The following is a 27,295-nucleotide window of genomic DNA, read 5'->3' on the forward strand; positions in this document are numbered from 1 at the left end:
GTAATGACTATCAGGAACGAAATAATCCTTTACTATTTTTTAGTTTAAGCCCCATTCGTGGTTTTATCAGATCCGAAAGCAGAATAGGAACGAAAAAGAAACAATAAAGTCAGACACTAATTAAATATTTAATTGAGTTGGTATCACGTTATTCTTTAAAATATGAGTAAAATTGAAATAAAAAATCTAGGATTAAATTAATAGAACTGATTTATAAACTTTCAATATATTTTAATTTTTATTAAATTTATAAATTAATTATTTAATTAAACCAACCATCAAATTAAAACATTGAAGACCATAATGTGAAAATTGAATTACCAAATAAAAGTTTCCAGATTACAAAAACACATATAGATTGGCATGTGTTGCATGAAAACATCATCATCATCATTATTATTATTATTATGCACGAACAATTAATAGAGTTTAATATAAAGTTGTACCACATTGAATTTTGAGTTAACAATCAATTGCTACGACTAAATGTCCTGATTTGAAATATTGATTTAAAATCATGGGTTTATAATTAATGATTTGAAGTAAATGTATTTGTGATAAAATAAATAAATCTTTTTGAGTTAAAATTAAATTAATATAGTAAATGAATAATATGAAATAAATTGAAATTAAATGCCATAACCCAAAAATTATTAAACTACAATATTATATACGAAAAATAGAAAAATATTTGAGTTTCACAATTTTTTTCTAATAAGATATTTGTATTTATTTTTTAATGCGATACTTATATTTGATAAAATCCGATTAACGATCTAATCCGAAAAATAGAAAATTATCTTTTTAACCCATTTAAAAATAATATAATTTTAAGTTAATTTAAGATAAAAATTTTATTTTGACCCTTCCAAAAATAAATTAAAAAAATTATGTTTACTCCATTATAAATTTATATCTTAATTCTCCCAATAATTTATAATTCAAATACAAGGTTAAGAAAAATATTTCCAAACTTTATCCCTGATTTAATATTAAAATAATAAAATTGATATGATTTAAAAATGTATTAAAAATAATTGTGACTTGCACCGAATTGTTTGTTGCATTAATCCACGAAAATTATGTGAGATTGACTGATAAATTAGTTGGAGAATATTAAATAATCCTACTTATTTTTCATTCTTTTATTATGACAAAGCTTGTCCCTAAACCTTTTCCATTCAATCGGATAATATTTAAAATGTTTTGGTATAATTATACGCACAAATATTTAATTGTGGTTCAAATATATATTTGAAATTTTAATTTTAGTTTAATTATACATATTTTTAAAAATAAATACATCAATTTATTTTTACGTTGGATAAATATAATTATTTGTGAATACAATAAATAATCGTAAAATTATGTTACATCAATAACGATGTCGGTGATTTCAAAAATTAAATCAAATCAAATCAAATTAAATTTTATGTACAAAATTACATAAAATCTAAATTTCCGTTATTAAATTATAGTTTTAATATTTATATCAAGGAAAAAAACCAATCCTTCATTTATTTTTTTTAGGAATTTCTGGATTTAATTAATGATTTTACTGATGATGTTAGATATAGATTACTAGCACTTGAATTGTCAAATATAACAAATCAATTCATAAAATAACATTTTCAATTTTTAAATAAAATATTGTTATATTTTGTTAAAAAATAAATTTATCTTTATTATAATAAATATCTTAACTTTAGTGACACCAACTAGATTTTAAATTCAATTGGAAAATTACCAAAATTATTTTTAATAGAATAAGTTATATTATTATGAAGATTTTTTTATATATTTTTATAAATCAATAAAATTTACATAAGATAATATTTGAACCGAAGACATAATGAATATTAAACATTCTATTTTACTATAGTTTAATTAACACATCAATTGATCTTTATATACACTTTTAATAAATATATTTGTTACGTAATTTTATTTAAATTATGGGTGTAACATAATTTAGTTTAAATAATATTATTTATCTAAAAGATATTGTTTTATACAGTTAAATATTAATATTAAAGATCGTAATTTAACGTTATAACATGTTAAATACAAATTTAGCATGCTAGAAGCAAAGCTTATATCGTGGAGTTATTGGTTATGGTTTATATTCGGAGTTTGTAGTTGTTGCTCCTAATAATGTCGTTTCTAAAATTAGAATTTAAGCCTTCTCTTAAAAAATATAATGTGTTTTATCATTACACTAAACGCTTATTACTATTATTTATATATTTTATTATTTTTATCATAGAGTTAGTACTATCACTTTAGGTGTAATTAATCCATTAAGGCATATTATTAAAGAATAGCAATTTATTAGTCAACTTTTGCCTCAAGTTGATCTCATTAAAAACCAATTTATTAGTTGTATTTTGCTACATATTGAGGCAGGGATTAAAATATTACATAAGTTTTTGTATTTTTATAAATTTAGAATTTAATCTCTCTATTTTATATTTTTCAAATTTTAGTTTAGTTATTAACCCTAAATCTTGTTGGACTTGAATTTTAGTAGGGATAACAGTTGGACTTAAATTTTGAAATCTGAACAGTAGAAGGACTAAATTCTTAAAAATAAAAATATAGGGACTAAATTCTAAATTTATAAGGAATACAGTGACTTGTTACGTATTTTAACAGTTGGCATTTTAAATTGATAGACCTATAGTGGGCCAAGGCAACGTTTTGAATGGTTTAAACGCTGACAGGCCCCTGATGGGCTAATTAAACAAGGGACAAAAAGAGGTGCAAAGGGGATTTTGGGTTCACTTCTTGATAAGGCCCAAAGGGTAGACTTTAAATTGAATAATGAAAGAAATAGGTTAAAAATATGCCATTAGTCCCTGTACTTTACTGAATTTGAGATTTAGTCTTTTTACTTTAAAACTTAAAAATCCAATCGTCATAATTTTTTAATTTGAGAATCGTAGTCCAACCATTATTTTCTTGGTAGTTTCTATCGGCATTTGTCATCTTAATATGTTTATTTTTTGTCAATAATATATAACATCACATGAGGATAGCCTAATTAATATGCCAAGTTGACAATTTTTTACAAAAAAAATATTAACAAAGTTAATAATTGGACTGAGAATTTGAAATTAGGAAAGTAGGAGAACTTAATTTATAACTTTTTAAGTGGAAGGACTAAATCTCAATTTTTTTTATCAAAGTACATGGACAAATTGCATATTTTAACCAAAGAAATATGGTCATGATTGTGGATGATAATCAGTTAAATTCTAATATGGTGCCTTTAAGAAAGAAGAAAGGGATGAAGGAAGAGTGTAAATAAGCTTTTCAAAAGAGGATAAGAGGTTGGAGAATGGTTTGAGAAGAAGAGAAATAAAGTGTACAAAAAAGACGAGGAGAAGAAGAGATAAAAAGAAAGGGAAAAAAATAGAAAGAAAAAGTTCTCATGAAAATGCGCGAAAAGAAAAAAGACTATTAACAGACACATTATTTTATTACTATATTATTAACGACAATTAATAATTCTATTATCATAACGTAATAAATTGATAACGTTGATCATTATATAATAATTTTTAAAATTAAATTTATAAAATATCACACAAATGATTAAACTTATATTCATTGACTTAATGTTTTGGAATGTTTTGTTCCCTTTCTGTTTTATGATGTCAATGGGGCTGTAGGTTTGTGTTGCACCCTGCTGATACTTTTAAAAATCAATTTAAAAGCTTATATAAATTATTTTAATAAATATAAAATTAAACATATTTATTCATTTTTCCTTAAAATAATAATTAACTACCAATTATTTTAAATAATACTACCAGCTTTCCAATTAAAAATGACCTACCAAAATAAACTCCATAAAATAATATTGAAGCATATATGTGACACAACCACAAAATCTTAAAAGATGTAAACTTTACTACTTATTCATTTCAATTTTATTTTACCAACTATTTAATTTAAAGATATAATAAAATTTATTGTTTTATAAAAATTTAAAATTTGATTAATTTTTATATGAATTTGATAAACGAAACATAGATATATTCTTAAAAACGATTGATAATGTATCTCGCTATAATAAAACTCCTAATCAAGTTGATGTCATCCATCAATTGAATCTCAACTCAGTTGAGAAATTATAAAAAAGAAATCATTCTCTGATTTATATTATTATGAGGATGTTTTTGTCTTTTTATCTATACTATTATTTAAGTCATTGATTGAGTTAGTGTTATGAGTCAACCAAACATCAATTCTGAATAGGGAAGTTTCAAAAATGTCTTTTTGTAACGTTTCTAAAAAACCAATAAAAAAAATTACATGTGATTAAATTTGAACGGTACTATTTACATCAATAAAATATTAATTTTATCATTAAATTAAAGCTTAATTTTAATATAAATTTTACTTTTTAATTGTAATATGCATATTTTATTCTCTCCGTAATTTTTGTATTAATAATATTGTTGATTGAGTTAATATCATAAGTTAACTTGACATTAACTCAAGATTGATGACATCGCCATTATATACAATTGTAATGCATTTAGTATTCTTAATGGGATGCATTTACGTGTTTAAATTTAATTTTACTCACAATTTAATTTAATTTTTGATTTTAATATCGCATGATTTCATATGCTATTATTAATTGATTTTAAACCATAAATTTTATTGTTTATTGTATATTACTTTTAAACTAATATTTGTGTGATAAAATTTCTAGTATTTTATAAAATAAGAAAACCGAGCACAATAAAATTCTGCCAAAAACACCATCCATACCGAACCTTTAATTTTACAATTACAGTCAAAACATAATTTATGTTATAAATTATGTTATAAATTAAATATATTTTAGACTCAAACGTGAATTAGGAATAGAGTTTTATATATATATATTTATTTAACAAAATTAGAGTTTTATATGATTTATACCTTTTATATCTGTAAATATAATGTTTTGAAAAACATTATAAATATATTAATGTTACCAAAAAAGGAATTTATTAAAAGGAAAACAACATAAAGCGAAAAAGGAAAGAGCAACCAGCGACCGACGTTACATCGCACCTTCCTCCTACTCTGAATTATTTCCAAATTTTTTTTTCTTTTCGGGCAATTCTATTTCCTTTTAGGCTTAACAAAATTCTGATCTTAGGGTTTCGAATTTCTCTCAAGATCTGCCTTCCATTATCACACCTTTTTAGCTTCGCGTTATTCTACTCAGGTAATTCTTCTTCTTCTTCCCGAATTTCACTCCAATTTCTGATAATTCCCGCTTCAGATTATATTTTCTAGATTTTTAAAAAAATCCTGTTATTGTTATTGGTATCTATGGTTTTGGAACAGGAGCAGGTGGGGATGATAGAATGCAGTGTTTGCCATTCTAAAATAGCACCACCGGCTAGCAAATCCATATCCAGGGCTTACGACAAGCACCGTACCTTTGTTTCTTCCAAAACTCGTTTCCTCAATGTTATTTTGGTTGCTGGTGACTGCCTTTTGGTCGGTTTTCAGGTCAAATTCGTTTCTTTTAACCATCAAACACCTTTTTTTTCTCCAATCTGCAATATCGGTTGGTGCTGTCTTTTTTTTTTTTAAACACTATATGCATAAATGTATTAAATTATTGCAGCCCATATTGGTTTATATGTCAAAGGTGGATGGGGGCTTCAAGTATAGTCCCATTAGCGTTAACTTTCTCATTGAGGTGGCCAAAGTTATTTTCGCCATTGTTATGCTCTTGTTCCAGGTATTTTTAGCTTTATGTTAATTGGCAAATTTAGAATAAGCTGACCTCAAATATGTTTGGCAACTTTAGTGTATGGCAATTTTAGTGTATAATGATGGACTTCAATCCTATAGCAATGCATCTACAAACCGGTTTATATGCTTGCCATGTGTAAACTACACATATATAATAACATCGAGTGATTGATTTTATCAGATTTAGTTAATTATTAGAGGTGTAATCAAGCTGTAAGAAGCTTGTGTTTGACTTGAATTCGAGGCTAGAAGCTTGATTCAAATTTGATTGAGTTTGACTTGTAAAGTTTTGAGATAAAAAGTGAAATGCTTGATCTTGCTCAATTTGGGATAAAAAGCGAACTACTCGAGCTTGCTTGATTAGGCTCAATTAAAATCCTATATACATATTAAAAAATGAGTTAGATTCCCATGCTTTAGTTTGAACTCCATTATTTATGCTTGAGCTCGAATTCAAATTAAGATTTTCTAATACTAACTAAAACAAAATATATATTAAAAATAACAAAGGAATCAATTAGCCTTTCAAGTTACTTGACTCAAGCATTAGAATACTCGAATTGGGCTTGTTAGATACGTCGATTTGCTTGCCTTCAAGCTCAACTCAACAATGATTGAGTAGAAACTTGAGTATTCCTAAAGGATGTAATGTCAAGGTGTTATTCAAGCATGTAATGCCATGTTGGAGAATTTGGTTAGGATATCTTATATGCATATTTATTTCAACCATTGTTTCTCTTATATATATTGTTTATTTCAAATTCATCATGCATTTTATTCATCAATTATTTTTATAAGCTGTTTTGTATCTGATTTGGAAATTCTCCTACTTTATTTAACAGTAGGAGTTAAATGATTCTGCTGGCAAGTTACTAACCTTGCCTATGTAAGTTCAATTGGCTGCAGTTAGTATCCTGCAAGAATAGAGCAGTTTCGTTTCATATGATTAATGGAAGTCCAAGGCCTTTAATTAGCCTTTATCAAATTATGTTGCCAATTTTTTTTATTAAATTTCTTCGTTAGAAGTTAATTATTGGTCTTATTTAACTCTCTGTCCCTCTCTTTGAAGTCTCGGCATAAGAAAGTTGGGGAAAAATCTCTTCTCTCAGTTTCTGCACTAGTTCAGGTAAGAAAGTTCCATAAGCCACTATTCTGAGCACTATTGTATAATTAGTTTCCATATCATTAATTTCATCACTGATTCTTAGCAGCATTGTTGATCTTGACAGTTTTATGATTCATCCTTCTTATAAGCTTTTGATGAAGAAATGAAAAATAGTCCAAACTTGAGTTTAGAATTATAGGCTGCAACTTGTGGTTAAAACTAGTAGGCTATTCTGAGGACCAATTGTTGCACTTAGTGGCTGTTGAAATGTCAATTCTTGGAGTTTGTTCTAATGATATGGGATAATATCTTACTGGCACTAAAACTCTGAAACTGATAAGAATTTGGCTTAACTGAATGTTTTCTGCTGCTAGATAACAAAATTAATTGAGATACCAGCATGATTGTTCTTTGTGATCTTAGTTGACACTTAAGATATTTTGGAAGTTTTGTTTATGTTTTATAATTGCATCTTCTGATGTGTAGGTGTGTTTGGGTACCGTTGAACCTTCAAAAGTTTATTCTTTTGGGTTCTAAATACGTGAGATGTTTTAATTCCTTTACATTACGGGTCTCTGAAATATGCTGCCATTTATGTGATCTTATTTGGTTAATAAAAGTGTGTTTAGGTTGCTTTCTGTAAACTAAAATATTCTACTACTGTTAATGCGGTCTCATTTTGGGCTAAGGAACCATCTTTATGCAGCATTATGTCCTTCTGAACTTTTTAGCTCATTGTTTTCCTTTGTTTCTACAGTTTAATTGTAGAAATCAGAGTATTTTTTATACTAAATAGAACGTAAATCAGAGTTTTTATATACAACCTATGACACTACTTTAGGAAACTCTAAGTTAGGAAAGATACTAAATAGGAGATATGATCCCTTAAAATAAGGGATTTTAATAAAAAATATCTACAAAATATTCCTAAAATATTTACGAATATTCCTACACTCCCCTCAAGTGGAGAATATACATTGTATAATCCCGGCTTGAATAGGAATATATTGAACACGTGTTTTGGCAAAGCCTTGGTAAGAATGTCTCGCAATCTGTCCTTCGAAGGAATGTAAGAAAGAGTGGTTGTCTTTTTGTTGACTTGATCAGCAATAAAATGCCTATCAATTTCAACATGCTTTGTTCGGTCATGTTGAACTGGGTTCTTGGCAATCTGAATGGCGATTGATTATCACACAAAACTTCAAAATGATCCTCCGATTTGTGCCAAGTTCTTTTAGTAATTTGAGTAGCCAAATTCCTTCAGATATCCCCAAAGCTAGTGCTCTAAATTCAGCTTCAAGACTACTTCTTGAAACAACAGATTGTTTCTTACTTCTCCAAGTTGTAAGGTTACCCCAAACAAAAGTGCAAGACCCACTAGTGGATCTTCTTTCGGTGAGATCTCCACCAACTAGAGTCTGTAAAAATCTTAACAGATTCATCTTGTGTCTTCTTAAACATTAAGCCGTGTCCGGAGTTTTCTTCAAGTACTTGAGAATTCTATTTGTCACGCCATATGCTCTTCAAGAGGATTAGTCATGTGTTGACTTATCACATTTACGGAAAAGCTATATCTGGCCTTGTCAAGGATAAGTAGATTAGTTTCCCAACTAACCTTTGAAATTTCTCTCTGTCTACTAAGGACTCATCTTCTTTATTGAATCTCAAGTTTGCCTCCATTGGTGTATCACCGGCTTACGACCAAGAAAACCAGTTTCTTTGAGTAAATCAAGTACATACTTTCTCTGGTTGATCACAAGTCCTTTTGATCTTGCCACCTCCATTCCTAGGAAATACCTTAGCTTTCCCAAGTCCTTGGTTTCGAATTCCCTGTTTAACAACTTCTTCAAATTGCTAATCTCTTCCTCATCATCTCCAGTAAGAATGATGTCATCCACATACACAATTAGGATAGCTTTCTTATTTGTAGAAGTTACCTTGATGAAAAGCGATGATCGGCAAGGGACCGCTTGTAGCCATTTTGAAGAATGACTTTAGCGAACCTCTCGAACCAAGCTCTGGGTGATTGTTTTAACCCGTATAGAGACTTGTTGAGCTTGCAAACCTTGTTGCTACCTTCAATAGACTTTGAGCCAGGTGGCAATTGCATATAGACTTCTTCCTCAAGCTTGCCATTAAGAAATGCGTTTTTTACATCAAGTTGGTGTAATTTCCAATCGCAATTTACAGCCAAACTTAGGAGTACTCGAATAGTGTTAAGCTTTGCCACAGTGCAAAAGTTTCGTGAAGTCTATCCCATATGTTTGCGTGAAACCTCCGCCACTAGTCTAGCTTTGTATCGTTGGATACCGCCATTGGAGTTATACTTTACAGCAAAGATCCATTTACACCGACAGCCTTTTTTCCTTGAGGAAGGTCCGTAATGGTCCAAGTAGCATTTTCTCTAGTGCACAAATTTCCTCTTCAACACCCTTCTCCATTTTGGATCCTTTAGAGCTTCACTATGCTTGTGGGAACTCGTTCTTTATCCAAAGTTGCTGTAAATGCTTGAAAAGACGGCATCAATGAATTATAACCAAGAATTTTTCAATAGGATGCTTGGTGCCTTTGTCTAACCCTTTTCTAATAGCAATAGGAAAGTCATCTAGAGTAGTGGACTTCTCGATTTCTTCTTCCATTTCGCAATCGGACCCAAATCCAATTCTCGGCAAGAATCGATTGCAAAACAGTCTGTGGATATGTCTTCTTTTTCTTGTGTAGACACGAAGTGTTTGGGTGGTGGTGTTTTTGAAGACCTCAATTGGAGTAGGTGTATTTTCGGAAGAGTGTTTAAAGTGGGTGTAGGTGAATTAGTCATAGGTACTACAGAGAATCAATGGGAGCATTCACAGTGATGATCTGCGGTAATGGCGAACAAGATGGCAATTCAAGGTTGAGAATGAAGATTAGGAGGAGATACTGTTGTGGCTGAAAATCACTCCATGTTTCCCAATTTCATTTGAGTGAAATAGGAATCTCGCTCATTAAATGTTATATCCATAGTGGTGAAAAATCGTTTAGAAGGAGGATGATAGCATTTATAACCCTTCTTAAGTGAAGAATACCCAACCAATACACATTTTAAAGACTTAGGATCTAACTTGGACTTATTAGGAGCAATATTTTGGATAAAACAAGTGCAGCCAAAAATTTTAAGTGGCGAATGGAGGAGATAGGCTTAAAATGAGGAAAGTGCTGCAAAAATATAGATTGAGGCGTTTGAAATTTTAAAACCTTACTAGGCATCCGGTTGATTAAATATGTGGCGCTTAATAAGGCTTCCCCACAAATATTTAGGAACATTAGTGGTAAATAGAAGAGAACGAGTAACTTCAAGAAGGTGCCTATTTTTTCTTTCGGCAATGCCGCTTTTTCGTGGGGTTCCAACACAAGAACTAATCTGAACTATGCCTTTTTCCTTAAAAAAATCACCTAAAGACCTAGCAAAAAATTCACTGCCATTATCAGATTTAAAGAGCTGGATTTTAGACCCAAATTGAGTGAGAACCATGTTATAAAATTGCACAAAAACACTAGCAGTTTCAGATTTATCTTTCAGCAAATAAGTCCAAGTTATCCTATTGTGATCATCAATAAAAGTGATAAACCACTTACAATTATCAGCATTCTTCACCCGAGAAGGGCCCCAAATATCACTATGGATCAAAGCAAAAGGGTAAGAAGGCTTGTATGTAGAAGGAAAATAAGATGATTTAGTATGTTTGGCAAGAGAGCAAACTTTGCAAGAAAAAGAATTAGGCCTTTTATTAATGAATAGAGCAGAAACAATTTTGCAAGGTATTGGAAACTAGGATGGCCTAAACGAAAGTGCCATAACATAACAAGATCAACTTTTCCTAAAGCGGTAAATGACTTGGAGATCTCGATTTTAGGAGAGGTAGGGAGGATGTAGAGACCATTATGCAAGTCGGCCTTACCAATCATCTTCTTGAGTTCAAGGCTCGCAAAGTACAATCACGATCATTAAAAATTACAGAGCAAAGGCAAGTCTGTGGACAATTTACTAACAGAGATGAGATTGCACGCCGATTTGGTACAAAGAGAACATTTTAAGTGCAACTGTTCATTGAGAATAACAATGCCATGTCCTCTATTTTGCACAAGGTACCATCACCGCTTTTGATGACTTTACCAAAGGTATGGAAAAATTGTGAAACAATGCCTTGTTACCGATCATATGATCCGTAGCACCGTAATCGAGGATCCAATTAGAGTCAACTGGGAGGAGAAAATGCGAGAAGAAAGGTTACCTTCTGGATCTTTTATGACCAGATTACCCTCACAAGACCCTTGAAACTTTCCAAATAGTTTTTGAAGTTCAGCAATCTGTTCTTTAGTGAAACTAGTGACAGAGGTGGCAACAAGGCTTGATTTATTATCTTGAGAGTGCTTGGACTTCCAGTCCTGAGGCTTACCATGAAGCTTCCAACACTTCTCCTTAGAGTGGCCGGGCTTTTTGCAATGATCACACCAAGGTCTCCCCCGTTTGGAAGAGGGAGATGATTGATGGGTCAGTAAGGCAGATCTTTCAGAAGTGGAAGATGGTTCATCAGACAGCATCACACACCTTCGGCTTTCTTCCTTCTTGACCATAGAGAAAGCCTCTCGAAGGGAGGGAAGAGGAGAAATAGCCAGGACCCTGCCGCGAACCTCGTCCAGGTTCTTATTTAAGCCTTGGAGAAATTGAAAAAGTCTTCGTTGAGTAACAATTTGCTGATAAAGAGCAGCATCTCTTGGATCTACCCAATCATAATGTGCATACAAATCTAATTGTTGCCAAAGAGCAGTAAGGGTATTGTAGTAGAGAGTAACAGGCATGGTTCCTTGTTTAAGAGTGGCTGCTTGATCTTCAACATGATATAATTCAGCAATGTTATCCGTGCTAGAGTAGGTTTCGCGGACTGCACTCCAAATTTCAGCGGCTGTGGTGTAAAGAAGAAAGTTTCTGCTTATACTCGGGGTCATGGAATGAAGGAGCCAAGTCATAACCTGACCATTGTCACGCATCCACTTAGCAAAACCAGCATCAGTCACAGCAGGCTTCTTGATTTCACCAGTAACGTAGTCCAATCTTTCTCTGCCCAAGAGAAAAATCTTAACCGATTGGGACCATTCAAGAAAATTGTTGCCATTCAATCGATGGCAGGTGATAGTCAGACCAGATGAATCTGATGGAGCATCGGAACTAGAAAAATTTTCTGGATTTGAAGTAATCTCCGAAGTAGGAGAAGGAGTTTCGGACATGGTCTAGGTTGAAAAAGAAATCGTAACCTAAGCTGATACCATGTAGAAATCAGAGTATTTTTTATACTAAATAGAACATAAATCAGAGTTTTTATATACAACCTATGACACTACTTTAGGAAACTCTAAGTTAGGAAAGATACTAAATAGGAGATATGATCCCTTAAAATAAGGGATTTTAATAAAAAAAATATCTACAAAATATTCCTAAAATATTTACAGAATATTCCTACATTAATTTATCTGTAACTTCTTTCTGACCTCAAGATGCCTTTCTCTTTGTTCTCAACCTTACAGGCTGCTCGAAATAATGTTCTTCTTGCAGTTCCAGCTCTACTTTATGCTATTAATAATTACCTAAAATTCATCATGCAGGTGGCGTTTTCTTATTGATCTTTCTTCTTTTATGTCTCTTGAATTATAATAATTACTTTTACGCATGACCTGATTCTATAGAATTTTGAGAACCACCATTTATGACTTGAATCTGAAGTTTTTCATGTCAGTGGTCTCTTGAATAATAATATCGATCTTTTTGCTTCTTTTATGCCACTTGAATAATAATAGTAATAATATAATCATAATTACTTTTATGCATGACCTGGTTCTATAGAATTTTTCTCTTTCTGTAAACAATTATCCACAGCTATTATTAATATTCTACAGCTTGGTGTTTCTTTGTCATACTTGTTTTCTTATAATTATGCTGTTTATTCATTGCAGCTTTATTTCAATCCTGCGACAGTGAAGATGCTTAGCAACCTGAAGGTAGCATAATACATTATGCTTAATGATTATTTAAATATTGGTTCTAGTCAATCTCCTTTTTTCTCTAACAAAATGCAATTTTGGTTAGTTTTATGCTTTAAAATTTCATTTTTTTTTCGGGTATCCATCACAGTAAATGAATGTGATGAATCCTAAATACCGTTAGTTTATAACTCTTTTCAGTGTACCTAAAACTCATTGGTGAAAACTAACTTTATTCTTCTTTTCCCCATGTAAAGATTAAGTACCACGCACTTGCTCCTTCTGTTTCTTTTGATTTTTCTCTGAGAATATTTAGATTGTTAGTGAATCTGTTTCACTGCTGTCCAACATATGCAGGTTTTGGTAATAGCGATCTTGTTAAAGATAATTATGAAACGGAAGTTTTCCATTCTTCAGGTTAATGATTTTTCTCATCACTCTATCACAGTCAGTTCTCCAAAACTGAGACTTATAATTATCTGCATATTCTGGTGTTGATTTTATTTTTTAACAGTGGGAGGCTCTCGCTTTGTTGCTTATTGGAATTAGTATAAATCAGTTGCGGTCTTTACCAGAGGGTGCTAGTTCATTTGGTCTTCCAGTTGCAACAGGCGCATACTTATACACACTAATTTTTGTAAGTTGTTAAAATATTTGCATTACTTAATCATATGCAAACCTTTTGAATTGCCTCTATTACAGAGGATTACATCTTGCAATGATCTGATACATACTGTAGAACTGCTGAGATGCATGGCTCATATGTGTTGAAAACCATAAATTGCTTATTTACGGATTATAGTTTAGCTAAACATAGCTTATGCAGTTAACAAGGGGTGCCAGTGTATTGCAGTAGGTAATGGAATATTTGGCTGAGATTTTGTGAGTTTACATCCAAATTTAAGAAAAGATAGTAATGAAATTAAGTGCAAATAAGGAATAATTTTCTGATTTGATAAGTTAAAATGTATATAAAATGGTTGTTTTGGACCTTTTGTCTTTTGAAGCAAGTAAAGTTAGAACAGATTTAACAAAATTATCTTTAGCTGTAGTAAACCAGACAAATAAAATAATTAATGCAAATTTTAAGGTGACAGATTTTATAGTATTAGTTAACCATTGCACTTTAAGGTGTTAGTTTCACCAAATTTCTAAATCATTAAAAACTCTCCGTATGTATAAATCCATTACTATCTTTTAAAAATTAAGCCAATTAATATGGTGTTAACTTGTCTGAATTCACAAATAAATTCTCATATTTTATAATCTGTCTAGATATGTCTTTTGATGGAAATATGATCAAAACAAGTTACTAAGCCTACTCAAATATTATGATGGTGTCATGATTATCCTACCCTAGTAATGATTAATGTATAAATGGAAATAATAAAAAAATAATACTACATTGATAAATGACAAATAAAAGTATTTTGTGGATTTGGGTTTTGGAGTCAAGATAGTTCAGGTTTCATGCTGTAAACATCTATGAACTGCTAAAGATATCAGATAAAATTCGGGTTGCTGGAGCATGCTAAAAAAACCTAGTGAAGGAAAGCCCAGATATGACCAAAAGACTTGTAAAGCACAAACAATGAAAATCATAACTCTGCAGTATTCTGGTACTTGTGCCTCATCTTGCGAAGACATCGGTATCACAGTGTTGTTTATGTTTATTTATGTGCATAATATCTAAATGTATCTATTATGCTAGAGAATATGCCACTGTGAAATTCAACTCAATGACATTAATACAGGTTACTGTTCCATCCCTGGCATCAGTCTTCAATGAGTATGCTTTGAAGAGCCAATTTGAGTCAAGCATATACCACCAGGTGAGTTTGTACTGATATTATTTGTTTTAATCACGAGAGCGAGCCTGGTGATGCAGTTAATGGCACATTTTTCATGGGTTTTACCATTGAATCTTAGTAATAACTAGGAGAAAAGGAAAAGAAAGGCTCTGACAGTAGTCTTAGGTATAGATTCTGGGAGAATTATAAGTAATTTAATGAAAGCAAGTAAATGGTTATACACTTCTGGTCTTTTACCTTTAGCTTAACTCATCCATTTACTCGTGGTTGCTTTTTGTGTTTCACAGAACTTATTTCTTTATGGATATGGTGCCATGTTCAATTTCCTAGCCATTTTGGGAATTGCAATTTTTAAAGGTAGGACATAGACTAAGCTTGGAATTTACTGTTTGTATCTGGTGGCATGAAGCTTCGATGAGCTGAGTATTGCCATTTAGAGGCAGTTTAAAATGCTCAGCACACTCGTAATCCTTTTTGTTGATTGGCTGATGTAATTGGATGACCTGCTTGCTTTTAGGTCCAAGTAGCTTGGATATCCTGCAGGGACATTCGAAGGCTACAATGCTTTTAATATGCAATAATGCAGCCCAAGGGATCTTATCATCTTTTTTCTTCAAATATGCTGGTAAATTTCACTGCTTAAGTTTGTTAATTTTGTGACTTCTAGTTGAGAGAAAAATAAGGCAAAGAAGATGAACGGATTGCTGGAAAACACTGAATTTAGTAAGTACTTGGAAAAATATTTGAGTTAGTGCTTACCTACATGTAACCTGACCAATGGCTTAAAGAAAATAATAATAATAAAGAAACAAAGAAAGAGAGATCATCTAAACCTTGTAGCATCTACTAGCCATGGTTAAAGAAGACACCTGGAACCCACTGGTTTGCAGTTTATTTTGAGGGGAAAATCCGTAAATTTTTGCATAACTGAATAACAGGTAAGCCTTTAGGCTTTGCTTGGTGTGAGGGATGGAAAAGGATGAGGATGGAAAATATGTTAGACTAATGGTTAAGCTACAAAGTTAAAAATTGGTTATGAATCTGTCCATTTGATTAACAAATCATCCACCCTCACTCTTTTTTATCATTCATACCTAGCAAAGCCTTAAACTGGTAAGATATTTTGCTAATTAGGCATTCTGTCCCTGCTTTTTAACATGATATGATGGCTTTGTTAAGGTCTAGTTTATTATAATCATGATTTTTAAGAATAATTGGCATATGAAAGGAGATTTAGAGAATGTGGGTGTATCATTTTCTTTATTTTGTGGGTAAAGGAGTAAAAGGTGTTTTCTTCCTCGGTCAAGCAACATCTGGACCACTTTTTATGACTTCTCTCTCAGTCCCTTTAGCATGAAATTCATGTGAAGCGATGCTATGCTGACTGTACTGAACTTTGTCATACAACACTTCACTGTTGATTATCTTGAAATTTTGTCAAATTAGTTTCCCATATTTTAATACCTTTCCCTAGATTTCACCTTTTTCTTTTCCTGCTGAGTTACTGCTCACTGGCACCACATTTTATTTATTTTCTTTTACTGTAATGGGCTGCTATATTATTCATAATTTATTTTCTCTAAAAGCAGTTTCCTGTTCATGCAGATACAATCTTGAAAAAGTACTCCTCAACTATTGCCACAATCTTTACTGGCATAGCTTCTGCTGTACTGTTTGGTCACACCCTGACCATAAATTTTGTTTTAGGAATCTCAGTTGTGATAATCTCCATGCATCAGGTACTTTTAGCTTCTATAAGCTCTAATGCTCACAATTTTCCTTTTGTTTACCATTTATGCCAATTTTGGCACAGTTTATATATTTTTTTACATTGCCTTCCCTGTTATGCTTTCTTTGCTGCCACTTTGATGATAGGGGCTTTTTATAATCATATTACATTTTGTTGCCTTCAGTTCTTTTCATCATATTCAAAGGTTAAAGATGAACAACGCAGTGGTAATTTTAAAATGGTGGAAAGCATAGACAGCCAGAGGTATGCCTTTCTCCTGCAGGATATTTTTGTGGCCAGTAGGAAACTGTTCTATTTTCAGATATTGGCATTAATTGATCTCTTATTTCAGAAGGTCCATTTTTTCTCTTATTGTTCACTAGTCAGAAATGTCTGGTCTATTTCTGACCCTGATATTGAGCACTCTGAAAGGAGGGTTAAGGTGAACAGATTATTTTCGGTCTTAAGAGGCCTTAGAATAATGAGAGCTATTAAGAGTTAAAGACTCCCAAAGAACTCGAGCATTGGACTCTGTTGCATTCGTGATGCTTTTCTGATGTGAACATATGATATATCACGTTGATTTCTCTCGTGTCTAAACATAGTTTCCATAAGCAAATCAGCCACTGGGTTAACAAAAGGCTTATCTCCAAAATTGGATCGAATGTTCTTTCTCCACACAAATAGTTATGCTTTTGGTTCTTCAATTTCCTTGTGTAAGATTAACCAGGCTGACAGCATTAGATTTTTTTGAGCTTCCTTCTTCTTCTTCCATTTTTTTAAAAACTAAGATCCTATAATCTGCTCCTTGGCATTTCATTTTGTGATATAAACCATTAAAATAACTTAGACAAGCCATGTAGTCGTGATGAGGTGAAATTTATGAGGCATCATCTCCGTCTTTTGACCATACTAGTGGTAACCTTATTAGAGTCAATGAATGTATCCTGACTAAAAACAAAGTTATAAAATTTGTTTGATTTTAGTGTGTTCCCACTGTATGAGACGACAAAACTAATTTAGTATGTTTAGTACAGCCTAAGGTATCAAGCATATAACTTATTGCTAAGTTTCATTCCTGTATCAAGCTTTTGCTATCATTTTCATATGTTAAAAAGTATATCCATGGTTCTGCACACTTATCAGAGAACTTATTCAGACTGTTTGATTGTCATTAACTATTTCAAAGCTTGGGAGTGATTATGATGATCTATAGACACTATGTGCTGCCCTAATTTCTTGAAAATTCACATTTAGTTCACCTGTTGGCACTTCTATAGCATTTAGTGCAAGAGAATTAAAATTAAAAAAAAAAAAAAGCATACAAGAGAGCCTACCAGTTAAATTTTCTAATGAAAGGTTTGCTTTTTGCACACCATAACATTTTGTATGACAGTTACTTCTGAAGTTGCAGTTATTCAAGTAACTGCTAACTAAATATTCTAACTTGTTGGTATCTTATCAGGTCTAGGGATGCATCCTTCCCAAATATGACTGATGTTAGTGAAAATGTGAGTTCTCATCCACTGTTTTTATTCTCTCTTGAACTTTGTTCTGCAATGGTCTTCTCTAATGCACTTTCTATTTTTTTTTCCCCAGGCTAGCCACCATGTTAATGAGGAAAAAGGACCACTTCTTCCAGTTTAGGTTCGCATAAATTCGGTATCTATGTGCAATATTGGCTTTTCTTATAAGTAAGTTCTTTTGTTCACTGTCTAAAACTTTATCATTCCCTTTTTCCTCTTTTTGCCTTGAGAAAATGTGTGAAGTTTCAAAAAAAAAAAAAAAAGCCTTCAAACTATATTCATCTTGTACATACAATGGAAAAACCTGGAGATATCCAGAACTTGTAGGATTTCAATTTATGCAACTTCAGTTTCCAGTCCAGGTCACCTTAGGTTTGAGTTGATTCAGGCTCTAGTGTTTAATCAGGTTTGGTTCTCTTTTAGGGTATGCTTGATTGGATGGAAAAGTGAAGGGATGGGAGGAGGGAATGGAAAAGTGAAAAGAAAATAAATTTTGAGTGTGATTGGTTGGAAGAAAAGTGAGAGGAAAGAAAATAAGGCAGATGAGCATTTTCCATCTTAATGCATAAAAATCAATCCTTCCAAATTGGAATTATGCAAGGAGAGAAAATGAGAGAGATGTATATGTTAGTTCAAAATTATGTTTTTCAAATGTTTTATTTTCTTTCCTTCTATTTTTCAACTCTACCAATGTATAGAAAGAAAATGTAATTTTCTTTTCATTTTTCCATTTCTCCTACCAAGCACATCTATGGAAAGAAAAATTATGTTTTCCATCCTTCTAGTTTTCTACTCTTTCAACTTTCCATCCTTTCAATTTTCTTTCCACTCTACTAAGCAAAACTTTGAGTCATTTAAGTGAGGTGTGTTATAGGCGATTGAGCCTGTTGGCATTGTTATCCTAAGAAGGGTGTGCTTATTTTCCTTCAGTTTAAAGGTGTGGGGGAGATTTTATAGATTGAAATGACATTATATCAAAAGTGGACTGTGTTATATATCTGCCTATAAATATATATAATTAACTGCTCTAAATATTTTAATTGCAGGAAAATTTATGGAGTATACATTCTTTTAGGTTGACTCAGACTCGGAGTGAAGATATAATACAGATCATCCAGAATAATTACTTCATCTCATGCTTGGATCAAAGTTGAAGATCTGCCATACTAAGTACTAATAGAAGAGAATATAAAAAATATTTTTAGTGTGGATTACAGAATTCTTATTTTCCTTTTCCTCTATCAAGGAATACTCTTTTTATTTTTTATTTTGTTATTAAATCATTTTCCTTTAAACTCAAGGGATCATTGTAAACATTAACATTAATTTTTTATCTTATGCAGTTTTGCCTTGAATTCTTTCCCTATCAAATTAGATTCCTATTAACTTCAAAACTATATCTTATTTTATTTAGGCATAATGATAAATTTAGTTCTTAATGTTTACTTACTTTGTCACTTTGGTTGTAACTTTCAAATTTTAGTTAAATTGTCTTGTTTTAGATGAAAAATTAACTGCTACAATTTTAATGGCATTAATGTGGCTGCTTGTATAGTAGTCTAGGTGTGTTTTATTGCTAAGATAGATAATATTTTAAGAGCTCTATGAACTTTTTTGAAATTTGTTATTTGTTAGAATCTTTAATTTATGAAGTGCATGTGGACTATTATGCCAGTGTGGTTAAATTTTTATGGTTTAATTAACTTTTTCATCTAAAATAAATAATTTGATTAAGATTTGAAGGATGAAAATCAAAATAATTTGAAAAGATAGTAACTTTTTCATCTAAATTAAATAATTTGATTAAAGATTTGAAAGTTGAGAATGAAAATAATCTAAAAAGAAATTAAGGTTAAGGATTAAATTGATCATTACATGTTTTATTTATGAAAAGATATAATAATTTTATTTTATGAATATAATTACCGTAGTTATATTTAAAAGAAAGGCTTGATTTTATTTTGATTATAATAAAAATAAAAGGAATGGAGAACAAAACTTGGCAAGAATGTTTATATTCATAGTCCTTTAATTTTCTAGAAACATTATAGAATTTATTATTAGATAGTTAAATCTTGAATAAGCTAATATCTTATATCCATTTATTTTAGGTTATTTACTTAAGAAAAACATAAAATGTCCCAAAATTCTTTCCCCATATATATTGTATAAACATGAATTAATTATATTACTAGTAGCCTGAAAAATGAATGAATCGATACTTGAATCACTTTAAAAACAATTCTAAATCTGTGAAAGTTAAACCAAAAGAACAAATGTGGGAAGCAAGCTAGTTGCCAAAGGATTGGGTTCTTAACTTTACTTCTACTTTGACGTATAGCCTTATTCCTTTTTGCAGATTCAAGTCCCAAATTCTGAGATTGTTAAATGTAAATTAATACACACAAAAATATTTGAAGGAAAATTGTTTTCAGTCAAAGCAACTTGCATCTCATATGGACAAAATTGGTTTGGGCACAGCGGCTAGTTTGATGGATTTGGTGTTCTCTTGGTCCATTCAGGATGCCCTCAATCCTATTCTTTACAAAGGCCAGGTTTTCATTTACCTTTTCCAACTGTCATTATTTATATATATATATATATATATGCTCTATATCAATCTTACCAGATGCTCTTATATCTTGGTAGTGCACCATGCATAGTTCGATTTGACAAGACATTTTCGCTTTGTAAACTTCATCTCTGACACTTGGATTCTCGACAAAGTTAGATAATAATGACCCATTGAAAGATTTGTCAGTTTTAGACAAACAATACCTTACAGACTTTTCCAGAAAGAGTCGATCTCTCCTCAACATATAAACTACATCCAATACTCGTCTAATTTCAAACATTATAGGGTAATAGTGGCAAACTTTATTAAGGATTATTATACTATACGCATGATGAGGTATTGTCTATTTCAAAGTTGAAAACATCTTTACAGTTTTATCCATTGAGAAAAGGCACCTCGTAAAGGGAAAATGACCTTTATTACATGTAATTACAATCCAACTTTTAACTAATTATTTTCCTCTTCAATACAACTCAAACATACTAAATATTAATGATTTATTGTTAAAAAAATATCCGTAGATCATTTTTCAAGTGAAAGATGCAATTTAACGTAATGAATTATTTGGTCCTTCAATTTTATAAAAAAAGTTATTTTATTTATTCATTAAATTTTTTTATCTTTTTAACCTTTAAAGTTATATTGTTTGTCAAATCACACCCAAAATTAATAGAAAAATTAATGTATGTTAACTTTGCTGACATGACAGTCCACATGCATGCCACATTAATAATTAATTAATTTAAAAAATATTTTTTATATTTTAGTACTTTTAAATAATTTTATAATTTTTTGTAGTTTTAAAATTTAAAATTTTAAAATGATTTTTTTTTGTAAAGTTTGTAAAATAAATCATTATGCCATTTAATTTTGAATCTTTGATACAGTATCAAAGGCAACATTGTGTTCAATAGATCATACAACATATATATATCTACTCTCTGAGAGATTTGTCGGCCTTCAGCGGATGGCATTTCACAGACTTTCCCCTGGTCTCCTCTAAACGCTACTAATTAAGTATTTGTTGATGTCTTAATCGAACTGAGCAGATAAAGAAGATCCCGACCACATTCACATCCACTGCACACTACTATAGCTCCTTTGTAGCTCCTCTTGTTGAAGAAATACATGCAGACTTGCTCTCGGCCATGTCAAGGCTGTCTCGAGCATCTTCGTATCAACTTCATTCCATCGAAAGCGAAACAAATTACAGAGCCCAAACAGATTTTTCTTACAAGATTGTTTTGCGAAAATCTGGGAACTCTAATCAGACCGATGTAGTAACATATACACCGCAGGCCGGGGATCTTGCCGCGTTAACTGATGTAAAACCGACATGCATCAGCGACTTGAACAGGCCGAAAATGCCTTATATTCTTGCATATGTTCAATCCGTAGATGACAGTAAACTCTCTGTTCGGTCATCGAAACCAATCATGATCGAACAAGATATGCAAAGAAACAAACACATTGATCTCTTCTTTGTGTTTTTAACTAATTTGACGACGAATGTTCGTATATGGAACGCGTTGCACCCGAATCCGATACTAGCGGACCTGCCGATAATCAACAAAGTTATTCAAATGAATGTAAGTAAAATTTATTGTTTCTAGCTGTATTTATGCTTGAAATCTAAACCTTTCTTTGCAGGACGAAAAAGAATGTGCCGTGTGCTTATCGGAAAAAGACTCGGTTATGATCCCTTCGATCAAATCTTACAATTTAAATGATTCCCAAGAAGCTGCGATCACAAGTTGCATTAAAACATGGAGATGTAACCATCAAAATGGTCATGTTAAGCTCATATGGGGTCCTCCAGGGACAGGGAAGACTAAAACAGTTGGTTTATTGTTGTTAGTTCTTCTAAGAATGAAATGCCGAGCGATTACATGCGCTCCGACGCTCATTGCGGTAATGGAATTGGCATCTCGGGTTACGAGATTAATTTCTGGGACACTTGAATACGAAACATATGGACTCGGAGATATAGTTTTATTTGGGAGTAGCGAACGAATGGGAATGGATGATCATGAGAACTTACTCCATGTATTTCTAGACTATCGTGTTGAGATGTTGAAAAAGTGTTTTTCACCGAGTACCGGGTGGAACGCTAGTTTATCATCGATGATAGATTTACTCGAAGATCCACGAGGACAATACGGTCGATACGTAACACATCGAGAGCTTGGAATTAATCCAGATGAAATGGATGATCCTTTAACTTTAGAAGGATTTATAAAGAAGAGATTTTTTCAATACAATGAGCAACTCAAATTTTGTGTTGTAAACTTATACACTCACTTACCAACTGCTCGAATTTCGTTACAAGTTGTGACCGACATGATGGTAGCTCTCAATTTACTTCGATCCATCGAGACTTTGTTGAATCGTTACGATTACGGAGATGAAAGATTGAGTACCGCAACAAAAACTTGCCTTCCCGTACTCGAATCACTCGCTCATTCCTTCCGAGTTCCGGAATATATACACAAGTTCATGATCAAAAACTTGTGTTTGGACAACGCGTACCTCTTGTTCTGCACTGCGTCGAGCTCATCGAAACTACATACCGAAAGAACACAAGAGTTAGACCTTTTGGTTATTGACGAAGCTTCTCAACTCAAAGAATGTGAATCCATCATTCCGTTCCAACTTCCCGGTTTGCGCCAAGTTGTTCTCGTAGGAGACGAACGGCAACTTCCGGCGATGATACGAAGCAAGATTTCGGGTGAAGCTGAATTTGGAAGAAGTATGTTTGAAAGGCTTGTTTTATTAGGAAAAAAGAAACATTTGTTCAATGTTCAATATAGGATGCATCCAGCTATAAGTTCATTTCCAAATAAAGAATTTTATGATGGGTTAATTATGGATGCTCCAATAGTGAAACATAGAAGCCATGAGAAGGATTTTTTGCATGGGAATATGTATGGTGCTTATTCATTCATTAATATAGCATATGGAAAGGAACAATTTGGTCATCTTCTTAGTAAAATGAATATGGTGGAGGTTGCAGTGGTTTGCAGCATTGTTGGAATCCTCTTCAAAGGTATAAGGATGAAAATACCCTAATTTTACTAAGAAAATTATATTATTTTAAGGGTATGTTTGTCATTTTATATAGAAAAATAGGAATATAAATACATATAATAAGATTTGAAATCATGTCTTTCAACATTTCTATTTTACTATTTAACTAAAATCTTGTTAGTTATTTATATCAACTTTTTTTAAATATATTCATTATGTAATTCTGTTTTTCATATAAATTGTGAGTGTACTATAATCTAGTGTGCATATATATAGCTTGTGTGAATTACTGATAGCTAAGAAACAGTGTGGAAGAAAGTGTAGTGAAGATTAAGGATGGTTTATTTTGTTAGGGTGAAAAGTTATATTGCGTGAGTGGTGAAGGAAAGAGAAAGTCTGAGAGAGGCGCAAGACAAGATTATAGGGTGAGAAATGGGTCAACATCCTCCTCGAGGAGGGAGAGGTGATCTCATGGGACATGTGTTTCTTTGTAATTGGTTATTTAATCTTTTTCAAAATCGTTATTAGGTGAGTAATGTGACATTATTTAATCTATAAGATACGTTGGTGAAGAGTAATGATTATCTTGTTGAAATAATCAGTTGTCAAGAGTGGTTGACTTGCGCATTCCCCAAACCCTAGTGAAATAGTGCTTGGGACGAAGGTAGTGTGATAAACGAAGCTAAATAGGCGGAGCGAAGGAGTTATGATGTTATGGCGAGAGCTGTTAAACGACAGAGTTCTCATTAGGGGTGAAGCAAGAAGGGTGGAAACGATCTTGAGCCTTTTAGCTAAATGGTGTAATAGCAATTCTGGTCTCTTTTAATTCTAAAATATTCAATCTCTTTTGCCTTTATCCCTTAAGCTTTTAAAATTTTATTTTGACCCCTCGTCCTGACTTCACCCTTGGTTTCATGTCTTAACAATATTCATTAAAACAAGTCAAATCATTGAAGAGCATTTCAATTTACTGCTTTTATGATAGTTATATAACTTTTTTCCTTTGGTTAACAGAGTTCAATGCCACAAAACAAAGGGTGAGCATTGGGGTTATATCACCCTACACAGCTCAAGTACATGCAATAGAAGAGAAGCTTAAACAAACATACAGTGGATGTTGTTCTTCTTCAGACAGTGGGTTCAGTGTTAGGGTTCGATCAGTTGATGGGTTCCAAGGAGGTGAAGAAGATGTCTTAATCATCTCTACTGTTAGGTCTAACTTAAATGGAGCTGTTGGTTTTCTGTCTAATCGACAGAGGGCAAATGTTTCTTTGACACGTGGAAGGTAATATTGTATAGTGTTAATATACAATTTGATACATGAATTTAGCTTTAATGTTCAATTTGGTTACTTGAGGCTTTTTCTGGTCTCTTAGTTTGGTTCTTGAATTTGGCTTTAATGTTTAATTTGGTATCCAGATCAAAGAATTTGGCTTTAATGTTTAATTTGGCATCTAGATTAAATAACATCATGTGGCCCAATAAATATTTGACATGTGTGTCATTGTAAAAAAAAAGGTACTTAATTAATAAAAAAAACTCCTGTATTAAAATTAATATTAAATGAGATAAAAAACACTCAAGTATCAAATTGAAAAAATTAAATATTAAATTAAACATTAAAGCAAATTAAATATTAAAGTCAAACTCAGTTGAAAGAAAACTCAAATACTTAATAGTGTAATACCCTTAGTATATATTCCCCTTCTCTCTATATTGAGATTAAAGTTTAGTTTATAATTATGGTTTTAGTCCTCTACTATATTAAAATTTGAGATTTAATTTTTGGACATATCTATTTTATAACTCTAGGTTCAAATGGATAATAACATTAATTGTTGCCATAAAAAAGACTGCATGAATTTTCTTTTTAAAAATAGCTTTGAACCTTCAATTGACATAATTGCTTGGATTGTGTGATCAAATATATGATGAATTTGGATTTATTAATACCGTTACAAAAGTAGAGACTAAATTATGTCAAATTAAAATATGAAAGGTTAAACCCCGAATTATAGCATATTAGAGGAACTAAAATTAAATTAAACCAAGCTCGACTAACATCACCACTTCATGCAGGCACTGCCTTTGGATATTAGGGAACGAAACAACCTTCATTAAAAGCAATTCAGTATGGACCAAACTAGTCCTCGACGCCAAAACAAGGGGATGTTTCTTCAATGCCCACGAAGACAAGCATTTAAATGAAGCCATTACCACAAGCTTGATCGACCTTCAACAATTCGACATTCTATTAACCATGGATTCTCCATTGTTCAAGCATGCAAAATGGAAGATTTGGTTCAGCAAAGACTTGAAAAAATCAATGTCTAACATAAAGAATAAAGAGGTACATAAACAGACGATTAAGGTGATGGAAAAGCTTGCTAGTGGATGGCATGATGATGAGAAGAAGAAGATGATAGTGGGGGATGATGATGGGTGTTGTTTTGGGCTGTTGCAGGTGAGTTTAATAGGGGATGGTGAGTTGAGTCTGGTTTGGAGTGTGGAACTGGAAACGGTGAAGGAGAATTCCGAGTGGGTCATTCAAGTTTTGAAGGTTTGGGATGTATTGCCATTGTTGGATGTAGCTAAGGTTGCACAAAAGCTCCATATTTTATTTGCAGAATATACAGCGGAGAAGATCAGTAGGTGCAGATATCGATGCACGGAAGGGTAAGTCTTCATTTTTATCTTTCTTCCCTTCTACTACTCTACTGAAATGATTTGTGACATTTCATTTTTAATATATATTATTATCTTTAATATATATCATTAATTCTAAATAAATATTGAACTAAACTCGAGTTTAAATACATATAAAAATCTAATTAAATTTGAATATGAAAATTGATAAATATGTTCAAAATTAAAAATAAATATTTTATCAAGCTCAAATTGAGGTAACAAAAGGTATGTTTATCTTATAATTATTCTTTTCATATTTAAAATTAATCTTAATATCCATAACACATATTATTGATATATATATATATGATGTACAGAAATTTGATAGTTCCAATGAAATGGGTAGTGGAGGACAACCCTATTGAGGGGCATGAAGATGATAAAATGCAGTGCCTATCGACATCTGGGGATGCGCATTCCAATTTGAATCCCAATTCCAATTCCATTTCCAATTTGAATCCCAGTTCCAGTTCCAATTTGAATCCCAATTCCAATTCCAGCTCCCTGAGTTTTCATTATGCCATAGCAATTGCTATAATTGCTATCATTGCCATGTTTGTATCCAAATATCTACCTTGGCCTATCTTCTTTAACATTACTTTTTTTTTTTTATTTTAGCTTTCCTAATCCAACTTTTAGGGTTCTCTCTCTGAGAATTATATTAACTTGTTATGGCTTATCACTGTATTTCTTTTCTTTTAAAGAGAAAAAGAGGGTTCTAATGGCCCTCTCTTGTGGGGGGAATTCTAATGAAAATTTAAAAGTTTGTGAAGTTTTTTTTTTTATTATTATCAATTAAGCTTTATCACACTGTTAATAGAAAAAACATGAGTCCAAATCCATTAAAACACATTTTTCTGGATTGAAAAAATTACATAAAGAGTAGTTTTGAATGTATAAAAAAATGACTTCGAATTTTGCACTTTATGTAAAGCAATGAATTATTTCTGAATGCAACTGTAACATGATTTTTATATGCAATTATAATTTGAACCCAACCAATAAGCCACAATGTTCATACAATGAACTCTTATTTTGTTCAACTATTGC

The 27,295-nt window shown here is 31.7% G+C and overlaps 2 protein-coding genes across 4 annotated transcripts; both read left to right on the forward strand.

The window, feature by feature from the left end:
- The first annotated feature begins 4,999 nt into the window (after positions 1-4,999).
- On the forward strand, positions 5,000-19,326 carry LOC108469582 (CMP-sialic acid transporter 4-like). Of its 3 annotated transcripts, none has more exons than XM_017770490.2 (16): positions 5,000-5,230; positions 5,359-5,520; positions 5,639-5,755; positions 6,839-6,895; positions 12,437-12,514; positions 12,863-12,907; positions 13,247-13,306; positions 13,404-13,526; positions 14,644-14,721; positions 14,988-15,057; positions 15,218-15,325; positions 16,306-16,439; positions 16,614-16,693; positions 17,895-17,940; positions 18,029-18,123; positions 19,002-19,326. In XM_017770490.2, exons 2-15 carry the CDS (start codon positions 5,365-5,367, stop codon positions 18,074-18,076), a joined length of 1,200 nt encoding a protein of 399 aa, XP_017625979.1. In that variant the 5' UTR covers positions 5,000-5,230; positions 5,359-5,364; the 3' UTR covers positions 18,077-18,123; positions 19,002-19,326. The 3 variants fall into 3 exon arrangements, with proteins under 3 accessions (XP_017625979.1, XP_017625978.1, XP_017625980.1); XM_017770489.2 differs by having other exon boundaries at positions 5,003-5,230; positions 5,353-5,520; XM_017770491.2 differs by lacking the exon at positions 12,437-12,514 and having other exon boundaries at positions 5,004-5,230; positions 5,353-5,520.
- A 1,012-nt stretch (positions 19,327-20,338) lies between these two features.
- On the forward strand, positions 20,339-27,017 carry LOC108468486 (uncharacterized ATP-dependent helicase C29A10.10c-like). Its single transcript, XM_053031824.1, has 6 exons — positions 20,339-20,510; positions 21,580-22,119; positions 22,181-23,576; positions 24,572-24,842; positions 25,637-26,233; positions 26,563-27,017. Exons 1-6 carry the CDS (start codon positions 20,412-20,414, stop codon positions 26,861-26,863), a joined length of 3,204 nt encoding a protein of 1,067 aa, XP_052887784.1. The 5' UTR covers positions 20,339-20,411; the 3' UTR covers positions 26,864-27,017.
- The last annotated feature ends 278 nt before the right edge of the window (positions 27,018-27,295 follow it).

Source organism: Gossypium arboreum, chromosome 8 (genome assembly GCF_025698485.1).
Source record: "Gossypium arboreum isolate Shixiya-1 chromosome 8, ASM2569848v2, whole genome shotgun sequence".
Taxonomy (NCBI): domain Eukaryota; kingdom Viridiplantae; phylum Streptophyta; class Magnoliopsida; order Malvales; family Malvaceae; genus Gossypium; species Gossypium arboreum.